The following is a 15,847-nucleotide window of genomic DNA, read 5'->3' as shown; positions in this document are numbered from 1 at the left end:
ACAACTTTTCTCTCTATTCTCTTTTTATATACTTTAATTTTCTTTTCATTTTATGATATTTGAGGTTTTTCTTCTTCTTTAAAGGGATTATTTGTGGCTCAGAATCAGATCAAATTTCATTAAATCGCATACGACATTCCCATGAATCTTTAGATTCTGGCGAAATGGATCCCGAAGAAGAATGCATTGATATGTTAGAGACCACATCCATGGACGAGGAATATAATATGTTGCAATCGGATTTATGTTTCTATCAATCACCGGAGACAGATTGCCGAACTTTGAGGCCGACCAGAAAAAAGACGCAAACACCTAACGCGGTAGTGACAATTACTCCAAACGAAGACTGCAAGCAATTGGAAGAGTTAGATAAAGAGACAACTGACGCCAGAGCTGCTGGAGATGCTGAAGAAATAAGTGAACGCAAACGTTATCGCGAAATGAATATGTCCCAAGCAGCGATTAATATGGAACGCTCAAAAACAAACACTGAGGGCTTAGAAATAAAGGTAAACATTGCTGGTAATACCATCGCCACTCCCACACCAACTTCAGATGTTGTAGATTGCGTTATTGCATCGACAACCAATACATCCAATGTCGCTACCACACTAGCATCCGCTGGGAACAAATCGCAAAAAAATAACGACTCATCAACACCGTCAGCCACCACAACACCCGTTGAAAATCCCAAAAATGACGTATTATTTAAAAATTTCTTTGGAGCCACCAAAAACGCCATTTTTCGAACAGCTCAAAGCATTATCGAGAATCATGAAAAGAAAAATGCCTCAAAACAGCAGAGCAACAAAAACGGGGATGACTTATCTAATTCTGGTGTTGCTGGAGCTGGTGGTAGTGGCGGAAGCAGCGCCACGACGGTCGACCAAGTAAAATCGCCAACAGATATATCAAAGAAAAAAGAATTTTTCGGTTTGCTTTCTACAAATGCCAGCAAAAAGGCAGCGGCAGCTGCTGCAGCTGCTGCTGCCGCTGCGGCCGCCGCAAATACTTGCTCATCAAATTCAACGCCGGCAACTACCCCGCTTGAGCAGCCGATAATCGACAAATCCTTAGAGAAGGAATTGTCGGAATGCATAGAGAAGACTTTAAATTTACAAGTGCCACCTGCCTCGACCTCGACCATTTCATTTAGCGCTACCTCCATATCGAAATCATCTTCCATATCATCATTAAATAAACTCAAGGTGCCCGGCGTGGTCAAATGTTTCATCAAAGAGCGTCCGAACAACGCTCCTGATGCAACCAATCAACAAAAGACTGAAAAGGGTCCCAGCGGCCTGTTGAGATTTTTTGAATCACCAGTTTTTAATATACATTTTGCCATCCATTACTTGTTCTATTCCAAGGAACCAGGTGTTCTTAGTTTTATCGGCAATAAAATTTTTAGTTTTCCCGATCAGGAGGTGGATCTTTATATACCGCAATTAATTGTAATGTATATACAAATGGATGAATTAGCTGAAGTTTTAGACCCCTATCTAACTATACGTTGCCGTAAATCAGTGGACTTCTCTCTTAAGTGCCTATGGTTGCTGGAAGCCTACAATTATCAGCCGGTGGATACTATGGGCAACCGAAAATCGCAATTGGCTCTGATGAAAGAAATCTATTCAAAAAAAGAGAGAAAATTAATAGGAGGGAAAACTGAGCTAAAAGAATCTACGCAGACATCCGCAAGCAGCTCTTTAACAGCCTTAGCAAAGAAAACTCATCATCGCTCGCAATCAGATGCCACTGTTTTATTAGCAGATTCGAGACATTTAAATACTACATTAAGTATTTCGAATCGATTTTATCAACAGCCCCCCTATACAACACAAACCTTGCCAGCCACTCCTGCTAAGCTCTGCCTAGGGGATTTGACTTCGGGTAGGGCCTTCGATAACGGCTGCACCTGCTTTGAAACGGTACGTGGTCAGTTTAATGATTTACTTGGCCAGAAGACTGTCTGCGCATGCAGTGCACCCAAGACTGCACCGCAAAAGGAATTCATGAAGGCTCTCATCAACGTGGGCAAAAACCTGACAGCTTTGATAACCAAGGCGGAGAAAACGTCGGCATTGCGCATGTTTTTGAATTTGATAAATAAAAATTTGCCCGCCCGTGTTTGGCTTCCACTATATTCAGACATTCCGCACCATGTGGTGCGTATAACAGAGGAAAAGACTGCTGTACTCAATTCTAAAGATAAAACGCCCTATATTATTTACGTGGAAGTAGTCGAAGTAACCGACATATACTCGTCGTCATTAATACCGAAAATGATGCCCTCATTACGTCACACCAAATCCGAGGAACATTTAGAGGCTGGTGGAGTTAGTGCGAGCGCAACGATGTGCCAACATCAACAACATGCTCATCAACCGCATCTAATATGCAGTCGTACATCGAGTTGCAGCAGCAACAGCGGCAAATTGGGTTGTCAACGCAAAAAGGATAAACTGTTATCGGGATCTTCCTCGTCGGTGGGCTCTGGCGAGCCGGGTGCAAATGTAGCAGATCATAACAGCTGCAGTAGTAGTAGTGGTGGGGGTGCTCTCATTTTAACGCCTCCCCAACTCCATGAAGACGATGTTTGGTCACAGGAGGATGATGAGATTACTGCGCAATATTTGCATATGCGAAAAATGCGCAACAATTGCGAACGGGACGCTATATCGCAAATGTCATTGGATTCATGCGACTCGAGAGATCCAGGTAAACAAAACAGATTTCAATCAATAAACGTAGAACGCAATTAAGAAATTTTAATTACACAGGCATGCCTGTACTATTCAATATAGGAGATGTGCGAACACGCCACTGCAATAATTTAAGTTGCGAAAATACAAAATCGTTTAGTAACGATCCCGAAGACCCATCAGCAGCAGCACTTAAGGTAAACAAATTTTTATCAATCAAAAAGACTTAAAAACTAAATTTTCAATGTTTTAGGAACCATGGCATGAAAAGGAAAAGCAAATACGTGATTCTTCACCGTATGGCCATTTAAGTAATTGGCGTTTGCTGTCGGCTATAGTTAAGTGTGGTGATGATTTGCGGCAAGAATTGATGGCCACACAACTCTTACAAGTAAATTTCTATAAAATTATTTTACATAATTTTTTATTATATGAAAATTTATGCGTTTTTCTCCTTTTCGCCAAGATGTTCAAAATAATTTGGCAAGAGGAGAATGTCGATTTATGGGTGCGTCCTTATAAGATTGTCTGCCTGTCGAACGATAGCGGTCTGATCGAGCCCATACTAAATACAGTTTCATTGCATCAAATTAAAAAGAACTCCAACAAATCGCTCTATGACTATTTTGTTGATGAATATGGACCCTCTGATAGTGATGCTTTTCGTTTGGCCCAAAGGAATTTCGTGCAAAGTTGTGCAGCGTATTGTATAATATCGTATTTGTTGCAAGTCAAGGATAGGTAAGAAATAATCATTACGTCCGTCCTCAATCTAATCGCTAAAGTCATAATAAATTTTGCTTTCCTTTTTCTTTTTTCTTTTTTTTTCTGCTTTTATTGTGGCAGGCATAATGGCAATATACTGTTGCACTCGGATGGCCATATCATACACATCGATTTCGGTTTTATTTTAAGCATATCGCCCAAGAACTTGGGTAAGTTTAGTTCTGAGTTATGTTAGCAAGGCAAATGTACATATATATATACTAGAATGATATCGTTTCTCTTAAGGATTTGAACAATCGCCCTTCAAATTGACTCCAGAATTCGTTGACGTAATGGGTGGCACGAGTTCGGAACATTGGCGTGAATTTAATCATTTATTATTGGTTGGCATGATGACGGCACGGAAACATATGGACCGTATTATCAATTTTGTGGAAATTATGCGCAGCAGTAAGTGAACACATTTATCTCTGATTTTTATATTTGCATTACGTTGGCCACGCCATGTCATCCATGTTTGCAATACATACAAAAGCTTATTATAAAATTGAAAGCTTTTTATACCCTACCTATAACTTGTGGTACAACGCTACATTAAATGCATGCAATAACCAGAAGAACTGGAGAGGGACGCACCTTTTATTTTTACTGATCGACTTCGAATCACTTTCTGAATTGATGTGGTGTTGTCTGTCCATCTGTTGTTTTCTTGTATTCAAACTACAGGCCGCAATCTTCGAGATATTTTGATGAAATTTGGTACACTGGCATATTGTAGCCCAGTGGTTGAAAATGGCTCGGATCGAGCCACTTTCTCGACAACTTACCATATAATGCCTTAGATTTCAAAACTTTTGAAAAAATATCTAAAGGACATCGTACATACATTATGACCATGACAATTAGCTGTTATGCGATTTAAAAAAATTCATATGAGAACAATTATAAATTGTATAAAATAAAACATCGTGTTATAGTGAGTTTTCTTTAACAAAAACTTAGCAAGCGAGAAGACCGCTTGTCACATACGAAAATAAAAATCATATTATATATATATAAAATCAGAATTGCCTGTTTTTACAAATTTCACGATCGCAAATATTGAGATAAAAAGACGGAATATTAATCACATTTTGCATGTTAGTCAAAAGAAAATTTATGTGATCCGCTGCTAAACGTAGCCATGCTAGGCGAAAAATTTTAGTTTACGATCCATAACAGATAAAAATTAAAAAATTTGGAAAAAATATTTATTATCATCATTAAATATAGGCGTGACCAGGCGGCAAACACGCTCACAATAACCCCCCCCCCCCAAAAAAAAAAAAAAAAAAAAATTAACTATCAATACTTTATTTAAATATTTGTACTAACTTTGTTTTGATGAAAATATCTACCTAAAAAAAAAAAAAAAAAAAAATGTCGATTGGACAGGTAAGCAACCTCACAATCATTTTCATGCATTAGTCTGGGATACTGGGTACCGAAAATTCATCTTAGGGCCAATATAATTTTTTTACTTGCTCACTTTGGTTGTTGCACAATTACATAATTCTTGTTTTTCGTTACGCTTCAGACGCTCAATTGCCTTGTTTCAAGAATGGTTGCTCAGGAACAGTGCAGAATTTACGTAAACGTTTCCATATGAATTTAACCGAACAAGAAATGGAACGCAAAGTTGAACAATTGGTGCAAGATTCGTTGAAGAGTCTGTCTACCAAATTATACGATGGTTATCAATACTACACGAATGGAATATTGTGAGAAAGGTTTTTCATGAAAATCTAAAGAAAATCCCTACAAACGAATGGGGGCAAAAGGGCGAAACTAAGAACCAACAACAAATAACAGCGAAGGTAAATGAAGTAAAATCAAATATAAAATAAATTATATTAAAATATAAGGAAGCGAAGCCAAGTTGTAGGTTTAGATCAAATGAAGTTTTAGTTTACGTTGTAATAATTAATTATAATAATAAATAAACACGAGTTCTTGACTTGTTAATTTTTTTCTCTATTATTTTTTTTAAATAAAAAAGCAAAAAAATAATATAAAATGGTTTAATGTAAATATAGCTTAATTTGAAAATTATATTAAACTTAATTATAGTAAAAAAAAAAATTTGACGGAAATTAAATTAATAAGATGAAATTTTGGCTTACTAAAAAAAAAAAAATGAATAAATAAAAATAATAATAACAAATAAAATAAAAAGATATATATATCATATACTACATATGTATATATATATATCATATATATATATATATATATATCATATATATCATATATATCATATATATTATATACTACATATGTATATATATATCATATATATCATATATATCATATATATCATATACTACATAATATATATATATATGACTGCATTAAGTATGTGGCTTAAGTTTTAAATTAATTTTTTATATAGATATAAATAAAAGTAAATGTTAGATTTTGATATTTAATTAGACTTTTGGCATTTGCAAAAAATAAATAAAAACTCATCAAAAATAAAAAGGATTGAAAAAAGGCAAAACTACAGCAACAATAACAACTTGTAAACCTATATTAAATAAATACTTTATGTGCTTTTATGTAAACATACTTTAAACAATTATGTTTTACATCAGAAAAATAATAATAATTAAAAATCTATATTTTTACCTTTTTTATTATAAATAAAAATAAAAAACAACACTATAAATTTAATTTTCAATTAACAGTTAAATCAAATTTACTCTCTTCAAAAACAAAAACAAAAAAAAAAAAAAAACAAAAAAAAAAAAAAAACAACCAATTGCTTAAAGTAAATCTACATTTTATATCAAATTTAGCAAACAGACTTAGAACTAAAGGTATAAAAAAAATAAATAAACAAATGCAAGAATCAAAAAATGTATTTAAAGGCAAAAATATTTCACTATTTACAAATGATTTTAAAATAATTAGCAAAGCAACAACATTAAGTATATGAACTAAAAAGAATCTTTACACCATCACGAATGACTTAAGAACAAATTTCTTCTATTTTTTTTTTTTTTTTTTTTTTTTTTATACATATATAAAATACATTCACAATCGAAAAAATACTGACATAACCGTCATTTTGCATTTAATTGTTATAGAATAACATGTTTTATAACTCATCGAAAACTAGTCTACACCAAATTGTCAAGAAAAATTTCATTTCAAAAACGTTACTTACGCACTCTTTATACCTTTCTGGTAATGATTCATCGCCGATTCAATCGATATTGTGTATTGCGTTTGACTCTCACGTAGTACTTTGTATGTAACTTCCACCGGTAGACCGTGTGGGCCTCTAATGCCGACCAATTCAAATATAAACATTTTTCATACACTATCATGCCTACCTTATCCCGATTCGAATGGTGAGAGATCGCAAAAAAAATAAATAAATAAATAAAGAAAAAAACAAGCCATCTATGCCGATAATCTGAAAGTTAGAGGAAATATTAATCAATGTCACTTCCAATTGACAAAACACGACTTCAGATAGTAGGAGTTAAAAACGAATATAGTTTCCTTTCCTATTATACTAAAGCGTATTGTGCCTTGAAGTATCTGATGATGTTAGAAATTTCTAACAAAATATCTCACTCTCTTCTCTTTTGCAAACATTATAATACTTTTGCTCGCCTTTTCAGATTTTATATAGTATTTGATTAAATTTAACCAAAGGCATGTTCCATTCCTTAATCGACAACAGATCCGCTGACTTTGCGCCGTTTCGACCGCGCAAGTAAACGAAAATTGAATTTAATTACTTCGTGAATTTTTATATCTTTTCAATTTAAAATTTAGTCTGAATATTCATAGGGTTTTATTTTGCTTATAAACTTTGAGTGGAGCTTTTTCCTATCTCTTCACACATAACCCCCAAGAGAAGCCTTCAAGGAATTCATATATTTCTGAAAAGTTTCTTTAAGCAATTTTGTGAAGAAAATGCTGCTCGCGTCTATCCGTTCGCCATGTACTTTTGTCTTCTTTGAAAAAAACCTCAATTGTGCTTTGCACAAATTCGTATCATCTTTCGTTGCCCATGACAGCAGATCAGCGGAACCAAATCGTTGCATACATTTCATAAAACATAAACTAAGCCACAAAAAAAAAGAAAAAATACCCTGACTGTTTTTGATAAATGCCGAAGTGCTCTTGATTATTTTACGCTTACCAACATAATAATCGATCACTAAAAAGAACGTTAAAGTAATGTTGTTGCCTTTTATTTTCTTTTTCTGTTTTTATTGTGAGTTAATCCGAACCATTCTCATCCTAAAAATAATAAGTATTCGTTTCAAGTTTTGAGCTTATACTTGATAAAGGTGGTAAACAATTAACAGATTGACACTAGCGAAATTTCGCCCTTTCTTTGAGACTATTTCAGAGAACATTTGTGATGGTATATTAACAAGCCTTAAATTCGGCCTAAAAACGCGACCTACGAAAGGTGTAGATTTCGGAAATTTATCTTATTTTATCGATCTGAAACCTTTAGGAATATCAAAAAGGGGAACATAGACCAAGAGAAGCTATTCGACTAAATCTCAGACTGATTAAAAATGATATACTTTGAGGGAATCTTTGTTGCGATATAATCATATTTGACCATCAGATCTAGTATGCTCCATGGAGTGGTTTTTTAAAGCAAGTGTTTTAACAGTTACGGTAATGGATCGAAACTCAATGAATTCTAAGAAGCGTCTAAATTTCATTATTTCAAAATATAGTATTTTCGATAATCGTATAACTGAACAAAGTTTCATAAACTTAGTAAATTAGTAAATGAATAAATTTTGAATTATATATATATATATATATACATATATATATATATATATATGAAGTTTAACGTATATTTACATGCATTGGTAACTCTTTGTCCTTTACGCTCATAATAAACTTTTCTAATCGTGAAATTGAAATAATTCGTTACTATCAAAATCTATATATTAAACTAATCTTATCAAATAAATTTGAAAAAATAATTAAATAAACAAATAAAAATTAATATTTAAAAACGAAATAGCACACAACGCTTAACAGTCGTGTGCGTATGTTCTCTTCTTGATATTATAATTAATTAATTATTACTAAATAAAAATGAGAAAAATATAAATTGTATACAAATATAACTAAATTACATTGAAATTATTTTCAAACTATTAATAAAATTGTCAAAAATACAACTCTCTCTAATACTTAAGATCTTTACAGCATTGATATAAAATATATATTAAAATAGTATAAATATTGTATTATACAGGAATCAACAAATATCGCATACGTTTTACATTACTATACTATAACAATAATCATTTTCATCATCAAAAAAAAAAAAAAAAACAAAAAAAACAAAAAAAATGCAACCGCAACAACAACAAATACATAAAAAAATTTTTTATTTGCTTAATTCGAATAAAAATTTAAAAAAAATGTTAAATTAAACTAACACGAAAATGAGTTTTATTTATTAATAAAAAGAGATTATACCGATAATTTTTTGAATTTTTTCTAAACTAAGAGTACGAAAAAACGTTGTCCCATCACCAAGGAAATTCAAACTTAATTTTTTTTCTGTACGAACTCAGTTTATTGATACATGAAGTAAAGTTTCGTTATATTAATATGGAAAATATAAAAAAACCATATCTGAATGTTTAAACAAAAAAAAAAAAAAAAAAAAAAAACACATTTGACCATGTTTACATAAAGTATGTGCAAGTGTTTGCGTTTTTTTATGTTTTTCGTTCCGGTATGTTTCATTCCGGTTTGTTAATTTCCTACGCTTAAAAAAAGTTGCATACTATTGAATTAATTATATTTACAATTATTTCTTTAAAAGTTTTTTGCTGACCTTCTGATCTTCTATTTGACCTCTATTAGCATTAGTAAGATATCTTTGCAATAACTAAATCAAAGAAGTTAAAAATCAACGCTAAACTTGTTTGCTACGAAAAATAGCAAGAATGCCTGCCACTGACAGCTGTTCGGCAATCAGCTGCTCGGCGTATCATTTACAAATAAATTGTTAGTAAGAGGTATTGGCGTTGTGTTTGATAAAAAGAAATTATTAATTGAACTTGGTAGAATGGTAAGTTTTTCTTAATAAGTTAATTAATAATAAATGTTTATTATTTACTTTCATAAAGTTGTTTTCGTTTTTCAATAAAAAGGGAGACACATTTTAAAAGTTTATTTTAGAAAATATTTTTTAATACAAAAAAAATGTAATATTAAAGTGCCGAATAAGTAGTGAAACGTTTTCAAAATGTTTACTTTTCAAAGCTAAATAATTAAATAATTAAATGGTATGCTGTTGGTTTTCTGATTTAATGCATATTCTTCAGCAACATCGCTACGTTTCCCGCCCCACGAGTGAAAGCGTTGCTTTTTGCCTAAGATAACTAAATTACGCTTTTCGTCTCTTTGTTCTTCGCGGCTCTTCCTGCTACACCTTCTAATTGCAGCATTCCTTATGCTATTAATGAAATCGAAATCATCAAATTGATCCATTATCAATTGTAGAAGAGACCAATCGTTCCTTTGTTGTTCAGGCGACTGATATTCGCCAAACAATTCCGCATCAGATGGTAGTCCATTGGCTAATGTCGAGAGCATTGTCGGTTTTAGTAAGTTGTACGCATTGCAGATATTTTCATATCTAAGTATAGCTGCTAGTAAAAAATTGCGGTATTTGCTTAACTGCGATTGGCATATTTGTAAATCTTGATTTGTTTCAGCCTTTGTATAATTATGCCAAACGCAAAATATTATCAAAAGCAATGGACTTCTCCTTAAGGTTAGCATGTTGATCGGCAAATCTGAAGAATATATGGAATAAAAAAAAAAATAAGTGAATTTCGTCAAACTATTCCAATAGACCTGTTGCCAAAGTCTTTCCAGTCTAATGGCACAAATCGTGTTCATTTGAATATAATTTACGCATTAGAGGTTCGCGAAGGGCTCATTTTTTGCGTACATTTAAAGTTATTAATAAAATTCTTTTAGCTGTGGACGCATTTATGGGAACCAATTCTGAAATAGGTTTACACAATTAGAGCAAAGAACGTTAAACAAGATTTTGATGCTGTCCTTTTTGAATGTCGAAGACGAACTCGCAGAGTGCTATGTCGTTACCGACTGAACGTTCACTATAGCTACGATCAAAGTAAATTCTACGGGACTGAGATTTGAATCCGCGAATATTAACTATTTAGTCGCGGTTTTTACATACTCAGCTTCTATTGAGGACATTTTTTATTTAAATGCAGTCTTGCGCTTAATGCAAAGCACAATATTACCAATTGAAAATGATGTTAAAAGTTCCATGGAATCAATTGGAATTCAAGTAATTATATTTATAAGAAACCATGATCTGACCAAGCGCAAGATCGAAAGTGCTGCCGATTTTGTAACAGAATATACGGGGTATTTGTAGTGCATTGAAGCGAAAAGTTTGAAAAAGCGAACCGAGTTAAGGATACAACCAAGAGCAAGCGTTTTAGGGCAAAAAAAAAACTTTCTCGACATTCTCAAATCTATTTTGAGTAATGGTGTGTAAATGCAGAGCAATTCTACTCTAATCGTTCTTTTAGCGAAGTCGAAATCATCTTAAAGAACTGAAGCATGGGTACATCCACGGACACAACTTGATTACTCGAATGTTACTATCTTCTAATATCTCTGCTGTGTTTCAAATTTGGAGAAATAAAGATCAGAGAGAAACATTACTTGCTCACGTCTTATTAAATATTTAGTGCAAAGTGTTGAGTCCAGTGGGCGTTTATTACGGAGCACAAACCTGCATGGACACGATATATCCAAGCGATAGCGCAAATACTTTACCAGTAAGGAGAGCAGGATTTCTTAAAACCAATAAAAAGTTCAATGATAAGTCGCTTAAGAAATTCAATCTTTTTTAATTGAAAGTTTATACAGTTCAATGCTCACTAATTTCGATGCAGTTTTCTTGAAATGCCACAATTGCCATTCTTACGTTTAACTGTATTTTTGTATTTGAACCGTGTAAAAAATCCTCTTAGAATAAAACCTGCTTAAATTTTGATTTCTTTATACCTTTTCAAATCGTTGCGAACCAAGGCACATTTCACTTCATAAAGAAACCGCTTTATAATTCCTTTCCAATTTATTCTTGCAAAAGCGAGCAAAGACGACTTTGCCCAGCAAACAGCCGGTGGATCACTGCGAAGACTTAAGCCATGGTGCTTATGTTTTATATCTTTTGCCTTGTATTCTGCTTTTGTGCTGGCAATAAAAGACAAACCCTTCGAAATCCAGTTAATAAAATAATTGCAGACAACAAACGTAACGAAAAGCGTGGAAATTTTTTCTGCAACATTACACACACATAAGTACACACAACATTTGACAAATTAGAAGGAATTAAAAGATTAAAAGAAAGCTATCCTACTCCGTCATATAAAAATTAATGTTTAACTGTACATAGCGTTTTCAGGAATTCATCCCTAGAGCGTTTCGGAAGACATAGAGACATATATATAACTAAACATATATAGACATAGATACATATAGATAACTAAATATATATACATATCCTTACGAGGAAAGGTGGGTTGTAGACTATGACAAGTCCTCCGAGTATTAATATTTCCATGTAATGATTTGCAATGGACGGTAAAATTTTTTCGAAAGAAAGAAAAAAAATTGAAATGAAAATTCTAACAAATAAACAGATGAATAACTATTTTCTTAAAATTTTGATTTTTTTTATATATACTCGGTTGAATGATGCTATAACATGTTGTTTTGATAATTTCGGCAGTCCATTGCATTGACGTGAATATGTTCATAATGTCTGCAGGATTCTGCAAAAAGTATATTTGTGTCTGTTGTTTTTAGAGCGCTTACGGTGGTTAAAACTGAAACCGAAGACTGAAAATTGGGGGTAAATTTGTGGTAAAATACTATTAGCCAAGTTTCAAAAACCCTCAAAATCCCTTTAGTTTGTCTTAATATATATCTCCTTCTATCCTCCCTCCCCCCTCTCTCGCTTTGTCTCTCTCTCTCTCTCTCTCTGACTTAAACCCCTTATAACCACTACTTTGTCTGCGCATATAGGAGACATTCCTAATCCATGTTTTACTGATCTGAAAAGCTTCATCATCACTTCTCAGAATCGTTCAGGCAGCTGAGACGACCACAATTAAAAAAGTTATTTCAAAATTTTTATTTATCAATAAGAATTGTTTGATAAGAATCATTCGATATTTGAAAAATTGCCGTAATACTTTCACTAAATAGCCTATAATAGCTGCACTATTGTAATATTGAAATTTGTAGGGTGTCGAAGAGTCCGGCTCAAACTTGTGTGTGTGTTCATTTGACGTCTACAAAGGGGGTGTGAATGTCGATTCGAAAACATTTCTCACAAAACGAGATGTTATCGCATGAGAGAAATGTGTCAAATGTTCATAAGCATCGCAAAAAATCGAAGGTATACTAAATTCGTTAATTGAAACGATTGAATCATTCATTTCGTCATTTCACTTTGTCTATTCGCTCGAAATTGCCTGAGCGTAGACTTTGGTGCTGAGACCGGTTCAACTCGTTGTATGCTCTATTCATATACTCCAAGTTGTTTCTGTTATTCTACCTGTCTATAAAAGAATCAGTGCTAGCTTAAAGCATTCATATGCATTTTAATTTGTCCACTCGCAATCGTATGCCTTAACATTCGAACCTAACATTGAACATATAGCAGTAAATTATGTAAAATTTCGACTAAGCTCTAGTGATTGTACACAGTTCATTTCTATCGGGTCGCAGCAATTTGATATGAATTTATTGCTGAACTCATTATTATTAAGTTAAACAATCAAGAATTTGTGCTTTAATGGACTGAAATTCAGAAATATTTTCACGCATCATTATTTTTTAATAGACCTTTAATTTAATTGCAATTATTTCTAATTTATTTATTTTTAATTATTTCATTTTATGCGTTGTTTGAAGAAATTTCGTTTTTGTGGCGATGGCGATTGTCCTGATTGGGTGTTGGGCGAAATTATTTTTTCGCTGTCGGTAATGGAGGCGGAAAATTTGGAGTTGCTGGCTGAATTGGTAGCCAAGAAGATATTGGGCGAAGATTTCGATGTGAGTATGTTTTTCAGATAAAGTTTATTTAATTAAATCTCAATTATCATTGAAAATTTTAAGGAATCTCTTGTTAAATCGCTTATACCGCCTATTTTACACGATGGCAAAAGTGCCATTGCTTGCATACATCTTCTATTAAATAATGCGGCCCGTCACAGTGTTACGGAATCGGTGTTCAATGAAGAAATACAACAATTAGGTTTACCTAAGCAACATGCAGAGGCGATCTGTCGTGTTTTATCGAATCATGCGACCGCAATACGTCAACGCTTGATAGATAAGGCGTTTAGAAGTACGTATGGGAATACAACCGTTAAGTCTAAAATCACATTAACGAACTGATGTCGAATAGAGTAATGCCAGAGATATGTCTGCTACGCTACATTTTTCCTCTGCTTTAAATCGAAATGTCCAATATCAGGCCATACTTTGGAAAACTAATTTTTAAGTTCTGATAGAATGAATCTAATTTTTGTGGAATAGGTTTAAATTCCATTACAAAAGACACTCCGAACTTAATTGTCAATTTTTTGATGTTGTCCAAGCCTGCAATGTTTGTAAAACTTCGTTAAGATTACAGATACTTTATTCGTGTAAGGAAAAGTACAGTTGTCATATGTTCGTTCTAAATGTAAGATTTTATTTATTTTTTAAAATTTTCATTTTATATATAACATATACATACGTAACTGTGTACCGAAACTAACAATTCTAAAATTGTAGTAAAGTCTCCCATTGCCATTAAATTGTCCGCAGAAAGCTCTAAGGAAAGAAATTTCGATATTTGCATTTCTGTTGCAGTTAATGAGTTATCCGCGGTGCAATATTTACCCTCTGTCGACGCAGGTATTAACTGTAGTACATTTGAATTGAAAATCTCTCAGGAATTGGTTGACGGTTTATCACAAAACAGCACACATGTCATCAATATTGATAATAGCCAGTTACGTGCGTTACTGGAGGAATTAAAATACGCTCGTGATGTTATGGCAAAATACGAAATACAAAATAAAGGTAAGTGAATGTGATTTCTTCTTTCAGAAAACTACTAATGAACTAATGTTTATTAGGATAAGACAGGATTCTATTAATCCTGTTCTACATATAGGATGGACGTGTGGCGCGAGCGTAAAAATCATGCTAAAGCCCTTCTATTTCTTCTTCCAAGAGATTTTCAGCAACCTGATTTTTCTGATTTTTTGCCCTGGTTTCATCAAGCTTGCCGAAGTTAACCATTCTTAACCATGCATCTCAAAATGTAGTAAAATAATTTTGCTTACGTGTTTTACGGTAGTATAAGTGAAGGTTTGTGTCTATGAAAATAACTTGCATTAAGAATAATGTACGCTTGCCTTACTTTACGCGGGATTGGCATTTAGTAAAGACAAAAACCAATGAGACTTATGCGGACATCTAGATTTGTTTTATTATTAATAGGTGGCCGTGTTCGGTAGTCAGAAAGGCATTAAATGTGTGACCTCATAAAATCTTTTCTTAGTTATAATTTACGAATAAGGATGAATAGTAATAGAGTTCACATTCATTACTGTTACTAGTTAGAGGGAAACCAAGCAGCAACATTATAGTCGTCCAAGACACAAAGACTTCACTTCAATGGCTTTAATCATAAAAACTACAAATAAAATTAAATAAATATATGCGATTCTACGTCTAATTTACTATGGGCCAATCTTCATCACGAAATATTAAATATTAAACCTTTATGGTAATAAGGATTTCATATTTTGTTGCGATCCCTGTATGCGATGGTGTCCAAAAAGGAGACCTACTTCGTACAGTTAAGTTTTATATCAAGTTACTCTTATCGGCCAATTTGCATCAAAAAATATCATCGTCATTATAGCAGTGGAAAGATGGTCCAACTAGAACTATTTTTAATAGGGTTCGTCGTTAAGCTAAAGTACTAGATGCGAAAACTGTAGATCAAATGGGATAATTTCTTCAACCCCTTATCATAAACCGTCCTACGAAAACTGATTTTTTTTTTTGTATTGTAAAAAGTCTTAATTTTCCATACATTTTGAAGGAAATTCATTCAAAATAATAATTTGACATTGAAAATTAAATTTACCGAATTTGGATTACATATATCTATTGTTTGGATCCCAACTCTCATTAGGATTCTAATGAGAGTTTAATTTTTTTTGTGATGGAAGCTATAGGGAATTTTTAGGGTTCACATAGTTCTACTTTTGAGACCGTGACAAAATCGAACTTGTGCTTCGTTATAA

At 32.9% G+C, this 15,847-nt stretch overlaps 2 protein-coding genes across 8 annotated transcripts in view; both read left to right on the top strand.

Annotated features, from left to right (window-relative positions):
* Window positions 1-5,393, top strand: part of LOC119631560 (phosphatidylinositol 4-kinase beta) — a 133,827-nt gene extending 128,434 nt beyond the window's left edge. For 6 of the 7 annotated variants that reach the window (XM_038023886.1, XM_038023884.1, XM_038023885.1 and 3 more), the window contains 7 exons: window positions 85-2,721; window positions 2,784-2,902; window positions 2,959-3,096; window positions 3,172-3,446; window positions 3,552-3,640; window positions 3,717-3,881; window positions 5,008-5,195. In XM_038023886.1, coding sequence (XP_037879814.1) covers window positions 85-2,721; window positions 2,784-2,902; window positions 2,959-3,096; window positions 3,172-3,446; window positions 3,552-3,640; window positions 3,717-3,881; window positions 5,008-5,195 — 3,611 coding nt within the window. Of the gene's footprint in view, window positions 1-84; window positions 2,722-2,783; window positions 2,903-2,958; window positions 3,097-3,171; window positions 3,447-3,551; window positions 3,641-3,716; window positions 3,882-5,007 lie in introns of all 7 variants that reach the window. The other variant, XM_038023881.1, reaches the window with a different exon arrangement.
* A 4,053-nt stretch (window positions 5,394-9,446) lies between these two features.
* LOC119631928 (COMM domain-containing protein 4) lies at window positions 9,447-15,250 on the top strand. Its single transcript, XM_038024517.1, has 5 exons — window positions 9,447-9,549; window positions 13,452-13,592; window positions 13,656-13,887; window positions 14,397-14,609; window positions 14,666-15,250. Exons 1-5 carry the CDS (start codon window positions 9,547-9,549, stop codon window positions 14,668-14,670), a joined length of 594 nt encoding a protein of 197 aa, XP_037880445.1. The 5' UTR covers window positions 9,447-9,546; the 3' UTR covers window positions 14,671-15,250.
* Window positions 15,251-15,847: the final 597 nt, after the last annotated feature.

The sequence above is a fragment of the Glossina fuscipes genome, unplaced genomic scaffold (genome assembly GCF_014805625.2).
Source record: "Glossina fuscipes isolate IAEA_lab_2018 unplaced genomic scaffold, Yale_Gfus_2 1, whole genome shotgun sequence".
NCBI classification, from domain to species: Eukaryota; Metazoa; Arthropoda; class Insecta; order Diptera; family Glossinidae; genus Glossina; species Glossina fuscipes.
Note: the sequence above shows the minus strand (reverse complement) of the source record. Positions and strands in the feature narration are given on the sequence as shown.

Bases quoted from the DNA above. Each gene is read 5' to 3' on its own strand.
- LOC119631928 (XM_038024517.1), top strand. The intron at 13,593-13,655 runs GTGAGTATGTTT...GAAAATTTTAAG, and splicing joins TATTGGGCGAAGATTTCGAT to GAATCTCTTGTTAAATCGCT. The intron at 13,888-14,396 runs GTACGTATGGGA...TTTCTGTTGCAG, and splicing joins GATAGATAAGGCGTTTAGAA to TTAATGAGTTATCCGCGGTG.